This window comes from Pezoporus flaviventris, unplaced genomic scaffold (genome assembly GCF_033815535.1).
Source record: "Pezoporus flaviventris isolate CSIRO_AGI_PZ_B2104156 unplaced genomic scaffold, CSIRO_AGI_Pfla_v1 ptg000018l, whole genome shotgun sequence".
NCBI lineage: Eukaryota > Metazoa > Chordata > Aves > Psittaciformes > Psittacidae > Pezoporus > Pezoporus flaviventris.
This window is the reverse complement of record NW_026892566.1, coordinates 714,806-734,176: the sequence shown is the minus strand read 5'-3', so window position 1 is coordinate 734,176 and position 19,371 is coordinate 714,806. Positions and strand designations below refer to the sequence as shown.

Here is a 19,371-nt window from a genome sequence, read left to right as displayed (position 1 = left end):
TAAAAGATAGGTCCAGTAAATTGGTGGATTTATTCTTACCTCTGCAAGAAGCTTTTGGCAGGCAGGCTACCAAAAAAAACTTACTTGATCAAGTGTGGTCTGAGAAACGGAGTAGTCTTCGATGTGGAATCTCTTCTTGTTCTGGGAGAGAATACTGAATATTCTGGCCAGGGAAGATGGTGAAGAGGGAAGCTGGTACTGCAGCATGTTCCGATGCTTTTCCTTCAGGACACTTCCAGGGAAGGCATGCCCAAAGAACTCCTCAACAGGCTTCAGGTCTGGGTTTGCCCCTGCAATTCTCACCACTATTGTGTAACCATCTCCAAACCTGTAAACAAGAGCAACAGCACAGGAGTTAAGTGTCTTTGAAACAGAAGTTCAGTTTAAAATCCAGCAGCATCTCCTACAGCCAGAATAGCAATTAAGACAGAGGAATGAAGTCTGACTGTATCTCTCTGAAAACGCAGATAACTCCGTGGTGTAAAATGAAAATAGCTACCTGTTCTTTAGATGCTGGACACTGCCCAGACACCTGAATCGCCCATTGACCATTATCGCCATTCGAGTGCACAGGGCTTCACATTCTTCCATGCTGTAGGCAGAAGTAACTTCATTAGCACTGCAAGCAGCAGTGAAGGGCAGAGCAGCTAAACAGAGTTCAGCATCCAGCCCTGGTAGATGCAAAAGCCAGGGTATGATACAACTGGGCTGCTACTTGCCTGTGAGATGTGAGCACCACTGATCTTCCCTCTTTGATTACACTCAGAGCACAGTTCCACAGGAAACGACGTGCTTTGGGATCCATCCCTGTTGTTGGCTCATCCTGCAAAATATATACAAACCCGAGGTTATTCTGTTACATTCTACCAACAAATTACTCATCTCTGAAATAACTGTCCATTCTGTTCATGCATACTGGAAACATTGAAAATAAGCAGGTTTGACTTATTTTCTGAAATGAGAATATAATTTACACTCCAAATTTTAAATTAGCAAATGTCTTTTTCAAAACTGAGTACTGCTTATTCTGCAAGTATAACATGTTGAAATATGCTGTTTTATAACAAGTCAATTAGTTTGTCTAAACAGAGCACTGACTACTTTTTCCTGCACTATGAATTTTAATAATACTAAGATTTGTCCTTAATTTCAATCTAAAGAATCCCAAAATATTTATTGCCAATCTTCACTGAATTATTAAAAACACAGGACTGATTTTCCCACACAGTAATATTTGCCTAAGTCCAGCCAGGAAGGCTGTTGTTTTTTGTAGGTATAGAAATCTTTACAGCTGTACTAAAAGTGGTAAAGATGCTGGCAGTTTGGCATCATGTTTGAGACCCCACTTACCCAGTGATTTTTCAGAAATAGAAGCCCAGAGTCACATTATAGCTTGCACATACATTTAAATAAGGAATCTTTATTTCCATGCGCTCTTTGCTCCTGTTTAAGTGATTAATGATGTATTTAAACATTAGCTGGCTGTGAAAATCTGGTCTTCCTCTGAACCTGATTTTTCTGTTTTCTAAGGAAAATGTTAATGAGCAAATGTTGCAGGCTCACCAGGAACACCACAGGTGGCCCTCCAATGAGGGCAATGGCTGTGGAGAGCTTGCGCCTGTTCCCTCCACTGTAATTCCCAGCATATTTTTCTCCATATTTCACAAGACCCAGTTTCCGAATTGCCCACTCGCCAACCTGTAAGAGAGAGCACACCACCCGCTTAAGTCAAGCACAGCAACGTCAATCTACACAGTGAGATTTTCCTCATGAGTTTTACCTTTAAAAACATTTATCTTTTTTTTTCATAAGGGCCACTGATTTGAGGCTCTCGTGTGCCATGGATATGGGTTTTGAAACACCCTGTTCACCTCTAGATTAGGATATACTCCATCCTGCCCCTGGGAGGCCAGAAAATCAAATGGCTGCCATTAATTGGCCAGAGAGCATGCCTTTGACATCAGTCAGCCACATTAACCAGCAGTGTAGTGCTCGTAGCAGCACTGGCTTTAGCTAGTGCACTGGGTTCAGCAGCAGCAGTCATTTTTCTCTTTCTTAGTAGCTGGTGCAGTGCTGTGCTTTTGACTTTCAGCCTGGGAAAAATGCTGATAACACCGATGTTTTTAGTTGTTGCTGAGCAGTGCTTACCCTGATCAAGGACTTTTCAGTCTCGTTCTCTACCAGTGAGGAGGGACACAGGAAGCCAGGAGGGAGCAGAGACAGGGCACCTGACTCAAACTAGCCAGAGGGGTATTCCATGCCACAGCATGTCAGAGTTACCCATAAGGGACTGACTGCTGCTTGGGTTGGGCTGGGTATCAGTTGGCGGGTGGTGAGTAGTTGTATTCTCTTCCCTTGTTATTTCTCTTATCATCATTATTATTGGTAGCAGCAGTACTGGTTTTGTGTTATACCTTAGTTACTGGACTGTTCTCATCTCAACCCATGGGAGTTACATTCTTTCGATTCTCCTCCCCATCCCTCTGGGAGCAGGGGGAGGAAGAAAGGAGGGAGTGAGTGAGAGGCTGCATGGTTCCGAGTTGCCAGCTGGGCTTTAAACCATGACAGTTTTTTGTGGTGCCCAACATGAGGCATGATGAGTTGAGATAATGACAGATCTGACTGGAGTGTGTCTAATCATATTTGTAATAAGCATTCGTTGTTTTGGATTAATAGTCACTTGTCACAATGCTGATTTATTGGCTATCAAAGTTGTTGCTCTTGATCTCACAGTTCCAGCATGTCGTACCTTACTTACACCCGGTATTTGCTGTTTTAGTGTTTGTCGGCTGGAGAGCCTGGGCTAAGGTTCTTGTTCCACTGTATTTCATGTTAATGACTAGTAATACAATAGACTCATTGATCATGAAACTGACCTGTCTTGCATTTCCAGTGTGGTCATCACCTCTATACTTTGAGATGTGTATAATAGAAGTGTTTAGCAATTACACACCTTTTTTCCGCTCCCCGAGTGATCAACCTATGAAGGAGACTTTCCCAGCTCCCCCACCAGACTATTTACAGCATCATTTGAGAATTCTAAAGGTTTTGGATGGCCTTTAAATACCCTTGAAACCTGCCTGCTGCTTGTGCTGGGGATCAGCATGTTAACACCCATACGGTGTGTGTTTTACCCAAGGCCATACCAACCTGAGAACACCCTATTTTGTCTCATCTCAAAAGTTAAGCAGGGTCAGGCTGAGGTCTTGTCTAGGGTTAAACAACGATATGGGAGGACCACAAAGAGATTCCCCCCCCAGACTGGACAGTCATGAGTGTGAGAATGTATGGGATTGTATGGGCAAGCACTTGGGCCAATGGGCCCCTCCAGTGCTTTGGAACTTCACACCTGAACAAGTGCAAAATCTGGAAAAATTATCAGAACACTTAAATGAGGTGTACTGTCATCCTGGCAACACCAGAGAGGGACAAATCACAGCAACGTGTGGGGGCTTGGCCTACACCTACAGAGCAACTCTGGAAAAAGATGTCTCTGGATCTGATGGCAAAGCAACAGACAATACAGCTGCTCAACCCCTAAGCACAAAAGCTACACCAACCCTGACAACAGACACTGCAGCCACTCTAATCACAGTGACAGACACTGCAGCAGCTCCAGCCCCAGTAACAGACACTGCAGCTTCTCCAACACCAGTGACTGACACTGCAGCTAAACCAAAGGACCAATCTGTGCCAATATCGGTTACCCCTGTAAGCAAGCGGAAGAGCAAATGAGAGCCACAAAGAGCTACTAGTGCAGTGAGGAAAGATAAAGACACAATGCACATACTACATGGGACAGCATCTGAACGAGATTTATTTCTACAGGAATCAGAGAAAGAGGAAGAAGAAGAGGTGACTTCTTGACCCTGGACCTTGACTGAGCTGCAGAATATGCAAAAAGATTTCAGCCGTCTTCCAGGGGAGCACATCGTCACCTGGTTGCTCCAATGCTGGGACAATGGGGCTGACAGTCACAAACTAGAAGGTAGGAAACCAAGCAGCTGGGATCACTTACTAGGGAAGGGGGAATTGACAAAACAATTGCAGAAGAGAAACAGTCCCTCAGCCTTTGGAGGTGGCTCTTGGCAGCTGTGAAGGAAAGGTTTCCCTACAAGGAAGATGTTATGTGTTGCTCAGCCAAGTGGACCACGACAGAAAGAGGCATCCAGTCCCTAAGGGAATCAGCCATTCTAGAGATGATCTGTTATAGGCTGGCTGCTGAGAATGTACCTGTAGATCCAAAAGAATGGCAGAGTGCCCTATGCAGCTAGCTTTCCAGGTGTTGTAGACTTACAGCAGGGACATGCTCACTGCTGGCACACAGCAATCCCACTGTGCTGCATCTTAGCCCTTCAGACAGACAGGGAGGATCTGGCCTGTTATACAAGAATATTAGTACTAGTGCCAATGGCCAGGCATTGTTGCCCTGGGGACTGAAGTGTTAGGGGGAAGAAATTCAGCTACTACTTGTATCATATGCAGCACTGGGTCTCTTTTTACATGGGGCTGATGGGAACATCACACAGAGGAACTCGCCAGCAACATTCAAAGGAGCTTTCAGTCTTCACCAATCATCACTACTCTCGAAGAGGGATTCAACCTAGCTGAATAACCCTAGGCACCAGATCTGACCCCTATCCAAAGCACTGAGTACAGATGTTGTCTTCCTACCTACAGTGGTTCCTGCTCTGCAGCACCCAGGACACTTAATAAAAACTGTGAAAGATACTGTATGGTATTGGCAGCTGCCATTAAGCTGCCTAAAGACCGTTAATGTAACACCATGTCTGAATGCTGAAATAGCAGTACTTTAAGGATGCAGCACTATCAGCTGGAAAGATGTAACAGCTAGCATGAGGCTTCTGTTAAGCTATAGAGTGCTTCCTCCCTGAGACTTTGAAGAATTAACTCTTGACAGCAGATTAGGTTCTGCATGACCTGCAGCTTCACGGCCCTTAAACTCTTAAGGGAAAGAAGACATTCAGTGGAGAAATGCATCCACTGTGACAATTCAGGACCCAAAGTATCTGAACCTTCATTTAGTACATTTTAGCAACTTTGGTTTGACCTGGAAGGAAAGGGGGACACAGAGTTCACCATACAATATCTTCACCAGCTTCACATCATGGCATTGCATGTGTTGCAGGGAGGGTGCTTGCAAGCAGGAAGAACTGGTCACTGGAGTGGGTCCTATGGTGTTTAGTTTACCTTGCAGACTTCTTTCTCTGGAACGCCTCTCAGGAGTGCGTAGAACTCCAAGTGCTCTCGCCCTGTCAGCAGCTCATTAACAGCATCGAACTGTGGGCAGTAGCCCATGTTCTGATGGACTTCTTGGATGTTGGACAAGATACTGTAAAAGAAAAACCCCTTTGTTAGGATTTCACAAGTATATGCTGCTATTTTAGGTGTTAAAAGGAGGAAAGTGAAACAGTGGTTTTGGAATCATGGAAGTAACAAAAATGCAGGATCCTAGAAGTCCATCTCGGCCAAATTCTTTTTTCTCTCTCCCTGTCGCCCCCTTTTTTTTTCAATATATTTGAACATGAGAGGGCAGGTACTGAGAAGTGGCTACCAGAATAAATCAATTTTCCTAAGCTCATGAAATACTTCACCAGACTCAGCAAAGGGCTGAAAGAGATGCCAGGAGTTTAAAAAGGGAAAAGTGGGGCAGAGTTTAGACTTGCTGGAAGTTGAACTAAGGCTGTGGGAGATGATGAAGAAAGCAGCAAAGAACCTGCTTTGACACAAGCAGAGAAAGATGCATTGTTTTTCACCTGTTTCCTTTGAGGAAAGCTTCTCCTCCTGTCACATCTGTATCACCAGTTAGCATCTTAAAAGTGGATGACTTGCCAGCACCGTTTACTCCCAGGAGTCCAAAGCACTGGTGATACAAAAGAGCAGATGAGCACAGTGTTTTTGAGAACAGGATTCAACTACATTATTTCAGCACTGACAAGATGGGAAGGAGAAAATCCGACCCTCAGGACAGATGGAGGGAGTCTTTTGTGCATTTTTAGAAAAAAAGCCTCTGGGCTTTTATTTTAAGTGTAAGCCTTTAGGCTGGGAAAATGAATTAATTGTGGTGCAACCTTGGTGCAGTGCCACCGCAGCCTATCTGTGCCAACCTTTGAGGGTACCAGAGTTTGGCCTCTAGTCCCAGACGCTAAGTTGAGTATCTTCTTCAAAGGCAGAGAGACGCAGGATCAGAAACTGCTTCAACCTCCATGCGATTTCCTTTGATGTAGTCTGAACATAATCTGCTTCTGATCTTACCCTACTCTCTGCTGTCTGTTGCTCTTAAATACTGCAGTAATAGCAGAGCAAAGAATTTGACAGATAAGCTTACCTCTCCAGGGGGTATTCCAACACAGATCCTATCAACAGCTGGCTTTCGCTTCATTCTGTAAATCTGAAACCAGGAAAAAAAGAATGAGAAGGACAATGTCAGTGAGAGCTCTAATTTGAGCCATAAGTGTTCAAAACTCCAAACACACTCCTCTTTTGATCACACTGAATTCCTCTGAATAAGGCTTCTAGTGAAGTGGTTTTGTATCAAGTAGTCTTAGGAATACAGAACTTCTGTCACCTTGGTTAGCTCCTTGATTTCCAAGATGTCACTCTGTCCTCCTCCACTAATTATTCTCTGTCTTTCTCTGGTTACATCCTCATCTTCATCATTCACGGGAGGCAGCTTGGCATAAACAGGCCTGGAGAGAGTAACATGCTAAAGCTTTAGCAGAAGATAACAGGGCCTTCACAGTCAATATTCTCCACACTTCATGGGGGGCACCAGTGAAAACTTCACCTGCCTGCAGCACTGAAGGGAAGGAGGCAACCTACCTGGGTCTGATGAAGAACCTGTACTGGATGAGCACTGTGATGAGGAAGAAGACAACGCCCTCTACTGCCATCGCAAAGAGGTTCCTTCCCACGAGGTCCCATGACAGAGGAGACACAAAACGATTTTCTCCTGCCAAAATGAGACGAAGAGCACAGTCACCTTTCTCAAGCAACAAAATCAGGCTAGCATTTCTTCCTGCAGAGCTCACCAAGTTGGGCGCTGGGGCAACTGGAGAGTAGCCAGCAAGAGGAGGGAAAGGAGAGACCACACAAGGAACCAGTTGTGGCTGAATGCATATTTCTTGCTGTAGCAAAGCTGGGACATAGGCCCAGAGAAATCAGTCTGCCAAAGGACAGCTGGCCCACCTTTATGAAAGGTCAGTGAAGCACAGAAAGACTGAGTCAGGCCTGGCATCTCCATTCCAATAGAAAAAAAAACCTATCCAGTTTTCCAGGGTCTCAGCTGCTCCTTACACTTGGCCTAATGATCCTCTCTATACAGTCATGTTTATGCATTTTTGTTTAATGCCCCTAATAACTCAAAACTGTGGGGATCTATCTGCCAGGCCCTCTTCTGTCCTTGAAACAACCTAAAAAGGGCAGCTGTGGAGACTTGCCAGCTTTGATGAGGTTTGTGCTACAAACCGTGCACTTTTAGTTTCTGACAAGTCAGAGGAGCAAAGGGTGCTGCTTATCGAGCAGACTCGAGCTTTCCCTGGTCAGTTCAGGCAACTGTCCCTGTGATACACAATTTCACTTACCAAACCTCTCCAGAGCATCAGCCATGGCCTGGTTTTTCACCATGTCAATGAGTCCCCGCCCCAGGCAGAAGTGGGGGAAGATGAGGAAAACAGACTTCAGGATGTCATTGATGTTGTTCAGCTTCTGTTAAGACAAAAATCAAATGCCAGTGAGCCATCTGAGCAGGAAGCAGCCACCACCTGCCAAGTGTGACCACAGAATCATAGAATCATTTTGGCTAGAAAAGACCTTTAAGATTGACTTCAAATGTGTGTTGTGATTGACCCCTCCCTCCCCCAACACTGCATCCCCACTAAAATTTGAGGATTAGAAATGCTCTCCCAAAAGCCACTGCCATGGCTCCTCTGGAAAGTCACTGTTCTTGCCTTGCTCAAGATGCTATCAATACAAGCAAACTGCACCCACGGAGAAATTCCTCCAAACAGTCACAGTTTAAAAAGCAGTGTCTGCAAACAATAATGTGCAGAAAGGCTACAGGCTGAGCGAACAGGAAAGCTGTGCTTGCACAGTCTGGTTAGCTCAGAGGCTCTCTAGTCCCTCCCTACTGTGTATTGGAGGCCCTAATCCTTTCATTTTGTGGTCTTCCAGTTGGTTTAGCTCATGGGCTGGACTGACAGCAGCCTGAGGAGAGGTTCTGCCAGGCACTTACCTACAAACATGTACATGTTCTTACTGAGCTAAAACAAGCCTTGTAATAGAAGGGACCATCATCAAGGACTGCCTCCCTATGCCTACGGGCAGTGATACAATCAACAGGTTAACTCCCACAGGGTGTTCTCAACTTCCCACAAGGTACACTTCACACCATTGTGGATCAAATGGGACCTACACCTTGTGTTGCTTATAGGCATAAGAGGAACTTCCACGTCTTCCAGGCATCTGGCTTTGGAAAAACTGAAGTGTGTAAGTTCCCAGTACAGTTAGAGAGGTATTTGCCAAGGGAGGCAAAATGGAAGGCAGTTAAATGCCTGACTGCCTGAAATGGCTTGTAGTACATAGAAACTGCCCCTTGTGAAGAACATACAGAAAATTCCATCTGAACATAAGAAACTTTTTTTTTTTTTACCCTAAGGGTGATTGAGAAGTGAAAGAGGTTACCCACAGAGACTGTGGGAGTCTCCATCCCCAGAAACGTTCAAAACCTGATGGCCCTGGGCAACCTGCTCTGGCTGACCCTGCTCAGAGGTTGGACTATACAACCTCAAGAGGTCCCTTCCCATCTTTGCTACAATGTGAACATTGATGAAATGGGCTTTAAAGCATTTCCACTCAGAACCTTTGTTTAAACTGCTGCAGCAGCTAATGGCTACCAGCTGGTGGCTAGCCCATCTGGAGGACTGGCTGCTAAAGGCAACGTGGCACCAATATGAAACTAGATTGTAGCAGCCCAAGACAGTGAGGAGCTTTTGCAGAAACATACGTTGTTGGTGAAGAGCTCCAGGACAAAGGTGGCCACACTACTATTGATGCCGATGAAGAGGTTCACACTGGTCAGCACAACATATGCTGTGCTGGGGATTTTGAACACGAAGGAGGCTGGATACATCAGAGGGGTGATCGACCACCTGGCAAGAGGAAAGGCATCAATATCAGGTAAGAACCTTCCAAGTCTAAGAGCCTTCCCAGTCATCCTTCTGATGAGAAATCCCTTACCCATAGAGGAACAGAAGGAGAGCCAGGACAGGCAAATTGGAAGAGGATACATAGGACTTCTGCTGGAAGCAGATGAAGATGATGATGACTAGCGTGGCTGGAACAATGTAGTTGCACTGGAAGGTGAAAAATATGGCTTTAGATTTGTTTCCAAATGACAAAAAAAAAAAATGAAAGGTGTCTTTCTGCTCTGAATCAATGTTTTTCAACATTGTTCAGTGTTCTCAAAGCTGTTTCCAATGGAGTGTCACATGTGTGAACTACAATGTAGTACACATGGATTTATGCTTGTTGGTCCCTCTAGAAGCAGTCAACAGAATCTCAGAGGTTCTGGACAGCACATGTTGAAAAAAAACCTCCTCTGAACGGAGCAGAACAAGGGGCTACATAAGCAAACATTCTGGAGCAGGTATTTTAAAATGACATAATATATGCTGATGATTGAGCTTATGGTTGCCCTCCCATCCTCTGTTCAGTGTCCCATGTTCCACTGAGGTGAACCACTGACCCAAAAGTAAACACAAAAGTCATAAGCACAGTTGTTATTCACTGAATTAGTATAGTGCCCACTGGCCCCAGCTGTTTGTTTGCACTTGAGTGCAACAGACATCCTGCAAACACAGAATGGAGGACAGTTTAGCACAGTCACAAAGCCCTTACCATATCCCAGACAAAGTTGGCCAGCCAGTAGATCACAGGCTTCACACCACTGATGAACTGCAAGTGTTTAGCCTTGCTGACACGTTCCTGGATAAGGAAAACCACGAAGCTGGCAGGAACAAAGGACATGGCAAAGATCACACAGATGGAGACTAGCACATCCACTGAGGTGGTCATCCTGGACAAAAAAAGAAGAAAACAAAGTGTTTGTATGCAGGTGCCGGCTCCTTTGAGAGGAAATAAATCTGCTCATGAAGGGTAGTATAGAAACTTTCTCCTTCTGCTGTCTTTGTTTAGTAGGGTGAAGGATGGCCACAAGGCTGTCTTAACTGCAGTTTTCCTCCAGCCACACAACACAGGGAACATATACAGCCTGTTGGCATCTCAAGAAGAGCACCACAACCTGAAGGTTAGCAACTTCAGCATAACAGACTGCTTCCTGCCTTCCTTTGAGAAACCACTTTGTTTCTCACTTAATGCATTTCTTGGGATCGTTGGGGCTTTGTCTTTTTGTTTTTTGTTTTTTTGTTTTTTAAAAAGTTCAGAGCTATCTGACTGTCAATCTGCCACTGCCCTAAGATTTGACGGGTGTATCTGCACACAGCTTACGACTCCTGACTCTGGTTGAGGTAGCAGTGGACTAGTCCAGTATGCCCTATGCATTACTGTGTGTTGCTCCTGGTTGAGAGAGTGGGCAAAAACAAACAGGATCTATCAAGTTCCTAGTCAAACAGTGGCACCTTCAGACAAAAGATGCACCTTTCTGGATTTGGCCGAGAGGAATTTCCCAAGCAGCAGCAGATCTGAAGATTACTCTGGTGCTTAGAAACTACAGCTTCCAGGGACTCAGAGACATAGAAAGCTTGCACAGCACTGCTGTTCAAGGGCCAGTCTCAACAGCACGTATTGCCACCTGCCCAGACCATGGCAAATAAGGCCATCCTGTTACAGCCTGAGTACCACAGGCCACTGAATTTCTACCACTGAGGCTAAAACATCCCATGTTGACTGTTTTCAGTAACCAGCAGCTGATGAGCCCAAACCTATCCACGTTCATGTTGGGACTTACAGGGCCACTTCAGAGAGCTGTTGCTTGGTGAGGTTGAGTGGATGATTGAAGGCAGTGATCCCATAAGCACTAGGATTTTTTCCCTGCTCCAGGTTAGCCCGAAGGATGGCATTGTTGATCACATTCAGGAAGGAGGCAATGGCATGCCAGCCTTTGTTGTTGAACCACACCTGCAAGAGACCACATCAGCATCAGAAAGGCATGAGGTGCATCAGCTACCCAACAGGTTCCTGAGCCCTGCAGAACACCCCTTCCTCTATATTAAGGGCACGTAATTTCTTTCCACATCCTTCCAGCTAGTTTGCTCAAGGACAGAGCATACAGTTTGATCAACAACCACAAGAGGTTGCTGAAAGCTAGTACAGATCCAGCACTGAACTCCTGAGCCTTAGGCCTAGACTCCCAAGGGAGAAACAGATTTTGGGGAAACCCACACAAGGATGCAAGCTGCATTTGCTCCACTAGCAAATACAGAGAGCTACAGTCTGTGCAGTTGTCCAAGGCAAACTGCTGTGACTTTGCTAACTAAAAATAATTCCAGGTTGCCAGAGCTTCAAATAACAGGCACAGCAGTGAGGATTGGTTAATTTACCTTCACATTGTTCTTTGTATCCAGGCCTTTCATGAAACTTGACAAGCTGTTGAGAAACCGATCTCCAGAACTTCCCTGCAAACAGCAAAGACACAGTTACTTCCCCTCTGAGAGTACCTTCATTCATGTACTGCAGTCTAGCAGGGTTCACACATTTTTCACAGCTCTGACAGTTTTCTTTCCATTCTGCAGCCTGTATCTGCCAAGCTGGAGGTGGCAGGAAGGCTGAGAAATTGCAGCTTTCTTCCCCTCTTTCTTTGCTTTCTGCACTCTCACCAGTAAGACAGGTCAGGCTTAGGCCTCTTTCTTCCCAGCAGTATAAGCCATGGTTACAGCAACCTTCACAGACACTGCAGCTCACAGACAGTCTCAGAATAAAGCAAGCAGCCCATATTCTCATCTTAGCAAAGGCAGACTCAGCACAGAAGGGCTCAACTCAGGTCTCGAAGAAGATGGCTCTTCTCTCTTCTGAGACTGCCTGCCCAGACCTGCCATAAGGCACTCAGAGGTGACTGTGATCCTCACCACTTGCAAGTAGATTTAGACAGAACCCACATCAGCATGTGGGCTGCATAAGCTTCAACCGAGCGTGTCCCTAAGCCTTCTGCTATTCCCAGATGCCAGGGAAACCCCAGCTCAGAGGCAACGGGGAGAAGCCACTGAACACAACTAACATGCTCCCCATTTTATGGCTTGCAAGTCACCTCCCAAGTAACAGGACTCTGATATTTGTGCATGCTCAGTTTATGGAGGACAGCTACTCACCTGTGCTAGCTCCAAGATCTTCCTCACTTGTTTAATGGCATCAGTGACTTCATGACTTGGAGGAAGCATGAGGGAACTGCTGGCTCCCAAGGAAAAGCCACCATACCTGAAAGTTCAGATAGAAAGTGATGCTGAAGACCTGACTACTTGCTGACCTCCAAAAAATGCCACTCCTCCTTTGCCAGATGTCTCCTTTTCCTGCACTATACCCAGGACAGTTTCTCTGCTCCTACACAAAGGAATTACTTTGATCTTCCTACATTGCTGCTTAGCCATGATGTCTCCTACTCCTTTTTTTCTGGGATTAAATACCCATCATCTCATGACTGCTCAGCATGCTGTTCTGTTTGATGAAATGCTGCTATCCTCTGCTGTGAGTGCACTCAAAGCAGGGCATCTCCCTGGCTCTGCTGCATGGAAAATAGCACCTGCCAGGATTAAGTATCAGTAGGCTGGTCCTGAAAATCTTTTCAAGCCAATGCTGCTCTCTGCATAAGGCAAACATGCTTTCCAGTGATGTGCTCTGGGATTGTCGCAGTTTATCCTTAAACATGCTCCCTCAATGTTTGGCAGTTAAAAGTTATAAAACAAACTGTGAAGTGGGGGGGGTCTGTCCTGCTTAACACAGTGCTTGAGGATTATTGGACACATATAATAGAGAAAAAGCAGTAACTCACCTGAACTCATTCACCCAGACCTTATTCTTTAAGCTGTAGAGACAGAAAAGAAATTTGATGTGTAATATGTGAAACAAGAGTAGACACAGACCTAACAGTGCTGCAGGCACATGGCCAGGCAAAGAGAGTGCAATAGCCTCTCACATCTGGCATAAGTCCCACTACTCCTCTTTGATGTAATCTGCCTCCAACGCAGGCTGGAGTTCAGACTTCCTCTGTACTGTGCCTGCAAGGCTCAGGATACAGCCCACAGAGCTGCCACAGCAGAAACTAATAAAGCGGAAACACCACTTGAGCTGTGGATCAGGACAGTGTGAGGAGCTGACTGGCTCTGGCCCACTGCTTAAGAGCTTGGGTTGCACATGCCTATTTGCCTGATCTGTGCAGCACCCCCCATGCAGCAAGCAACATTTGGTGTGGAAGGAAGGAAGAGGATGTGCTCAACAATTACCTTTTCCCAATGATCTGCACGTAGGTCTTCACTAGGTAGTCTGATATATTGCGACCTGTCAGATTCTGAAGGATGTCAGCAGTATCTTGCTCGCGCTGGCATCACAGGGGAAAACACAGATAAATGCACATGAAGAAACACAGATGCCAAGTTAAATAAACTGTGCGCAGTACAGAAGAATCAAACCCAGCTGCTCTGCTCTCCATGAGCATCCCTCATTGCAGTACCACTGAGCTCCCTCCTACCTGTGGTGGTGGTAGCCCGCCTGCACCAGGGGGACACACAGGCAGCATCTTCTTGATCTTCTCACTGCTGCACTCGCAAGATGGGGAAGGATTCTCCATGCTCCAATTGCCTTTCAAGAAGATGTTCAGGACCGAGTCTGGGACTGAAGCAGTGGTCCATTCTGTTTGCCCCACAGTACAAGGAGTGTCTCTGTGTCAGGGAAGAGGCAAGGCAAATGCAGTTTTTAAAACAACTCTGAGGGCCTTTTCTTACAGGCCATTTAAATAACAGATCCCACAGTCCCCAGAAAAGGCAGGCTGTTTTTCAAAGAAGCCTGACATCACAAGATGAACAGCTCAGAGCAACAGACCAGACTCTGTAGCTTCTAACAGATCCCAGTACCAAAGAGACTGAAGTTTGCCAACACTGAGTAGACACTCCCCTCTTCTCATTCACAACATGTGAATGCTTTATTTCAGTCAGTCCCAGCATGCACAGTGTCCAGAATTCAAGCAGTGTCTGGATGATGCTTTTAGTCATATGGGTTAGTTTCAGGCACTCCTGCAAGGAGCAGGGAGTTGGGATCAATGATCCTTATGGGTCAGTTCCAACTCAAGATATTCTATGATGCTAAGATCAAGGCAAGCAGTCTTTCTTGCATGACACTGGGGCACCAAAATATGACTCCTCCCCAAGGAAGCATCAGTGGACAGCCTCCTCACAGTGCTCCATGTGCTGCAGTAACCCAGCTCCTGTGTCTCTTTTGCAGGATACAGCTTAATTTCCACTACTCGCCGGCATATAGGGCCTCTTGCCCCAAGGCCATGCAGCAATTCAGCGGCAGAGCTAGGGAACACAACCAGTGCTGTCTGGCTCTCTACTCTTTCTGCTGGTGTTTGCTTGGTCCTAGTGCAGACAGAGAGGATTGTGGAATGGGAATAGCTACAGCCAACAACATACAGCAACATTACTAGGTCCTTTTCCATGTTCAGGATCAAACAGTAATTTAAGGGAGAGATTACTGTCTCCTTTTCATCTCTGTCAGTGAGGATTTGCACTCAAACCTCACTCCCTCACCATGCTGAGGGCTGGTAACTTTCTAAAAGGTCCTTAGCCAAAAAAATGAATGTAATTACAACTCTTTTGGCTTAAATCCTGCCCTGGCCATGTACGACTATTGTACCCTAAAGCTGGCTAAATCTACTGGGAGATCAGAAGCTGGGGCTGGGCTCCCTTTTCCCAGCCCAGAGTTCTACTTACGGGATAGAGTGTCCCTGCATACAGCGTGTACCAAAGCCAGGTTTATTGAGAAGAGCATCCAAAAGCCTCTGAGTGCCTGGATCTTCTGGAGCATCATTGCTATGGGTAAAGCAGAGAAATGCTATCAGATCAGTGGGATAACAGGCATACAGCAAAAATAGCAACAGAGCAAGCCTGACAGCACAGTGGAAGAGATCAGGAAAAGGATATGGGTGCAGATTTCCCTTTGAAAAAAGCTTGGCCTAGGAGCACACACACACTCCTGGTCTTGTGCGTATTATTACTAGAGTCAGCACCATTCAAAAATGGTATGGTCTTGCCAGTAGTTGGCATTTAAAGGTCCAAAAAGAAAATAACAGGACTCTTAAAATGTGCTTCTGAGCTAAGCACAGAAAACAAATTTAAGCAACCTGGTAAGGAAATCAGTAACTCACATTTGCAGAGAAAAACAGAATTACTAGGCCACGAGAAACATACCTAACAAAAGTGTACTGCTCATCGTACATCCAGGGCTGCAATTCCAGGCTGGGATACTTTCCAAAGGGAGGAACAATCAGGCTGAACATGAGAGCAATACACACAAAGACAGCGGGCAGCACGATCTGAAATTGCAAGGAAAGAATAAAGTCTGTGTAACGTGAATGTTCCCAGAGACATCAGGAACTACATGTGAATCACTTAACTTCTTTGATGTTTCCCAGGAAAGTCTCTGCTATTTACACCAAAGCATTGCTAGACACCAATTCAAGACCTATCCTGGCATTCAATCAGGGCACTCACTTGGGATGTAGAGGATTCATTCTGCAAATGCTGCTTTCAAGGCCAAATTGGGATTTCAGCCTCAGTTGCATGCTTGCTGTGCAAGAATTCCATAACTACACGGTTAACATGCAACCACTTTCAGTTGCACAGGCCCCTTTTTTGCTCAGATGTGCACAGTTTTGGTTATCTATCTGTATTCCACTGAGGTTTTCTGCCCACCTTCAATTCTGAATACAATGCATGGTCCAGAGCTGTCCCTGATGAGGGGCTCTGCACATGTTGGGTGCTCTCACCTGAGCAAAGAAGCCCTTCCGGCTTCTCTTGGCAATAAGCAGCCTCTTCCACAGCAGAGCCATGAACTGCTGCTGGGTGAGCTTCCAGCCTTTCATCTGGTAGGATCCTTTCCCATCCATGCCACTGAGAAGGTCTGTCTCTCTGGATTCTGCTAGCAAGAAGAAATTACCTTCATTCAAAAGCTCAGAGCGACATTCTCTGGGTCCTTCTATGCTGGAGAAACAGGGTGATGGCTGAGTAGAGATGACAACAGAAACTCACATGAATGCATTCTGACCCTTATATTTCTGAGCCTTGATGGGAGGATTTGGCAAGCTGTGGATACTGCACTGCCCGCTATTACTAAAGGCAAATAAACCATCACTTCTTTGGCAGTCTCAGCCTTATGATCTGCAGTATTTATAATATGAAAGACTGTCCACAAGAAGAAAATGGGCTTGAGCCCCAGCAGTACCTGGATCTATGTCTGAATCATTGGGATCAAATGCATCGTCTTCTGTAAATGGACGAAGGCAGCTCTGTCTGTCTCCAAACACACGCCTGTTCCTTCTAGCTGGCAATGTCCCATCTGAAAATAATACAATTAGGATTAGCTGAGCTGCTTCAGTTAACCACAACCCCAGAAAAAACAAGACCTGAAGTCCCCCTTGACACTGTAGGAGACAACTACCCACCTGAGGTTTCTGCATCTACACCACTATCATCAGCCACTTTCAGAAAGATCTGAAAAGCAATGATAAGTGTAGTGAAAATTAGAAGAGGAGTGATAACTGTGGGGACTGCCATGAGAGAGCACAAGACAAATGAAGCATAAGAAGAGAAGATACAGGGTTTCTCCCCCATCTCTCCTGTCCCTGGAGACATGGACTTTGTGGCTTCCCTCCAGCTTTCAGGGGCCAGCCCGAAACCACATACTAGCCATTCCCCTTTCCAATGTCAATTCCCACTGCCCCTGTGTTTCAGGGACAGACCTAGTTACTCAATTCAGGGAATTTCATTTTCCTCCTATTCTGACAGTGTTCACACTCCTATTAATACTTGAATAGGCACCTTTGTGGACCTCATTCCACAGACTCTCCTAAAAGAGAAAAAATTCCATTTTCATCTTATAGATAGCAGCCACAGGCCTTCACAGCTGTGGGAGGACCTAGACAGCAACCTCAAACTGACAACACCACTACCATTTCAATTCCCCTTGTCATTATCCAAAAAAAACAGGGGATAAACGGGATAAAGTGTATGACACTTCTATGATAAAAGGACACCTGTCAGTTGGAACACAGCCACAAGGAACAAACCATAAGAACATCCCTGACAAGGGCACACGTCTAAGTGGTTTCTGTAATGCATATTCTCCAGTACTGAAAGGTATGTTTCAGGTAAGAGCAGCATAAAGCATCCTAAAAATACCTCAAAGGTGTTTACACTGTCATCAGAATCCAAATTGGGAGCCAGCCCTCACATGACATCTCAGCAAAATGCAACTGAGTACAAAGGATCTGTCTGTTCTTCTCTGTGCTACATTTCAGTTTTTAATGCATGCTTCTATGAGCACACACTTAAAAGGGACAGAAGGCAATCCATTTGGGAGGTGAACACACAGCTGCCTGTTCCACAATAAACGTTTACAGGAAGAGGGAAGAATCCAACTCATTCTTACTTCTGCCATGATTCATTTTGCCTACTTTAGGTTCAAAAGAGGATATTCAGGTCACTCACCTCCTCCAGAGTGGTTTCAGAGATGCCGTAGCTGGAAATGCCAAGATCAGCAAGACGGTCATCAATTTCATGGAACAGTTCCACGAAAGCTCCCTCTTTAGCAGCCTTGTACGGCAAGACATACGTTAATTCATGGCCAATGTCCTCTACCAGCCTGGCCTCGGGAACATGCTTTGTAATGAGATTTGAAATTGCAGAGACATCTAGAAGAACCAAAAGGAAAAGACGGTGTTCATCTTATTACTGCTTAGTATGTGGAAAGATGTCAGTCTGAAAAACCTTGCTGAGGAAAAATGGAACATCTCTGGAAAGCAGCTCATTTCCATGGAAAGTCTGGTTCTTTTTACATTTAACACAAGCTTGGATGAAAGCCTGGGCTCAAGCCTGGCTATTCTTTTTATCTGCAGAATCTGGGAGAGCTTTTACATGCCACTGGCAGCCCTGCAAGTTACTTACGTACAGTTCTCCAGCAAATATTACAGATCGCTAACAAGCCTAGCAGCTATTTAATCTTTCATTATTAAATCTTGGGACAGCTTGAACTCAAAGTGACTTGCTAAAGTAAAATATTCCAATATTATGGATTTTAAAATACCATTTATGTAAATTTAATAACTGTCTGAAGACTATAGCTGCACAGGGGCAGAAGGTTAAGGCAGCTGTCCGAGGTCAAAGATAGAGCAATGTCAGCACCGGGACTGATTCTTACATTCTTTTCCAAGCCTCACCTATTGTCAGTGTGTCACTTTCATGGTCACTGCCGAGGCCAGCATCAGAGCTGCTCTGGGAGACACTGTCATCCTGGTGACAAAAGAGAAGACAACCACTGTTTTCCTGTAGTTCAGTCAAAAAGGGGCCCATCAGATGCTACACTCTAGGTAACTCCAATCAGGTGCTGCAACTTTCTGGATACTCCACAGAAGAGTTAGAAAGTAATGGTGACATACCACTGCCAAAGGGCTGAAATACAAGTAAGAGGTCACAGCTACAGAAGTGTGTGTTACAAAAGCATGCACTTCGTCTATTCTGTATCTCTCTGACTCTATGGAAACTATAACGGAGATGTACATTCCATGCAACAGCTTAACCACACATGATTTGATACAGTACCTTTAAAAAAAAGTAACCCTTCTTTTAAAGAATCAGGAATTTCTCTTTGAGACATTCCACCATATAAAATCTTAGTTGCTGTTCCCTGCAAGGTTAAGATTTCATGAAGGAAGAATGAATATGAGCAAGAAGAGTCAGCTGTACCTTCTTCAGGTAGGACACTGTGCTACTGCTGTTTCTGCAGGAGCTCAGAGAGGAATCCACATCCTTCTTGACTAGGGTCAAATAATAGCCAGTTCCCAGCTGGTTCTTCAGGAAGAGAGAAGAGCCAACACAGCAGAGCTTGCCATGAGAAATGATGGCAATCCGATCCCCCAGAATGTCTGCCTCATCCATGTGGTGTGTGGAGAGAATGATAGTGCGACCTGGAAGAAAGCAAGGAAAGATGCTGCTAGTTAGTCAACCATGCCTATGTTCCCAAGCTAAAATCACAACCATCTGGATCCTGCCATGAAGTTGCACAGGATGTTGATGCCGCAAGTCCAAGCTCCTTTCACTGAGGCTAGCAGGATGGAAAAGTTTGACAACC

The 19,371-nt window shown here is 45.4% G+C and overlaps 1 protein-coding gene across 4 annotated transcripts in view; it reads right to left on the bottom strand.

Moving 5' to 3' along the window:
- ABCA1 (ATP binding cassette subfamily A member 1) overlaps nucleotides 1-19,371 on the bottom strand; it is a 97,359-nt gene that overhangs the window by 3,473 nt on the left and 74,515 nt on the right. For 3 of the 4 annotated variants that reach the window (XM_061454998.1, XM_061455000.1, XM_061454999.1), the window contains 27 exons: nucleotides 18,987-19,207; nucleotides 18,461-18,533; nucleotides 17,733-17,935; nucleotides 16,688-16,736; nucleotides 16,468-16,581; nucleotides 16,013-16,164; nucleotides 15,435-15,559; nucleotides 14,958-15,056; nucleotides 13,718-13,907; nucleotides 13,473-13,567; nucleotides 13,022-13,054; nucleotides 12,345-12,450; nucleotides 11,580-11,654; nucleotides 10,988-11,157; nucleotides 9,919-10,096; nucleotides 9,259-9,374; nucleotides 9,026-9,170; nucleotides 7,605-7,728; nucleotides 6,844-6,973; nucleotides 6,590-6,710; nucleotides 6,350-6,412; nucleotides 5,778-5,884; nucleotides 5,212-5,353; nucleotides 1,564-1,698; nucleotides 720-823; nucleotides 500-592; nucleotides 85-328 (listed from right to left, as the gene is read on the bottom strand). In XM_061454998.1, coding sequence (XP_061310982.1) covers nucleotides 85-328; nucleotides 500-592; nucleotides 720-823; nucleotides 1,564-1,698; nucleotides 5,212-5,353; nucleotides 5,778-5,884; nucleotides 6,350-6,412; nucleotides 6,590-6,710; nucleotides 6,844-6,973; nucleotides 7,605-7,728; nucleotides 9,026-9,170; nucleotides 9,259-9,374; nucleotides 9,919-10,096; nucleotides 10,988-11,157; nucleotides 11,580-11,654; nucleotides 12,345-12,450; nucleotides 13,022-13,054; nucleotides 13,473-13,567; nucleotides 13,718-13,907; nucleotides 14,958-15,056; nucleotides 15,435-15,559; nucleotides 16,013-16,164; nucleotides 16,468-16,581; nucleotides 16,688-16,736; nucleotides 17,733-17,935; nucleotides 18,461-18,533; nucleotides 18,987-19,207 — 3,407 coding nt within the window. The remainder of the gene's footprint in view (nucleotides 1-84; nucleotides 329-499; nucleotides 593-719; nucleotides 824-1,563; nucleotides 1,699-5,211; nucleotides 5,354-5,777; nucleotides 5,885-6,349; nucleotides 6,413-6,589; nucleotides 6,711-6,843; nucleotides 6,974-7,604; nucleotides 7,729-9,025; nucleotides 9,171-9,258; nucleotides 9,375-9,918; nucleotides 10,097-10,987; nucleotides 11,158-11,579; nucleotides 11,655-12,344; nucleotides 12,451-13,021; nucleotides 13,055-13,472; nucleotides 13,568-13,717; nucleotides 13,908-14,957; nucleotides 15,057-15,434; nucleotides 15,560-16,012; nucleotides 16,165-16,467; nucleotides 16,582-16,687; nucleotides 16,737-17,732; nucleotides 17,936-18,460; nucleotides 18,534-18,986; nucleotides 19,208-19,371) is intronic. The other variant, XM_061455001.1, reaches the window with a different exon arrangement.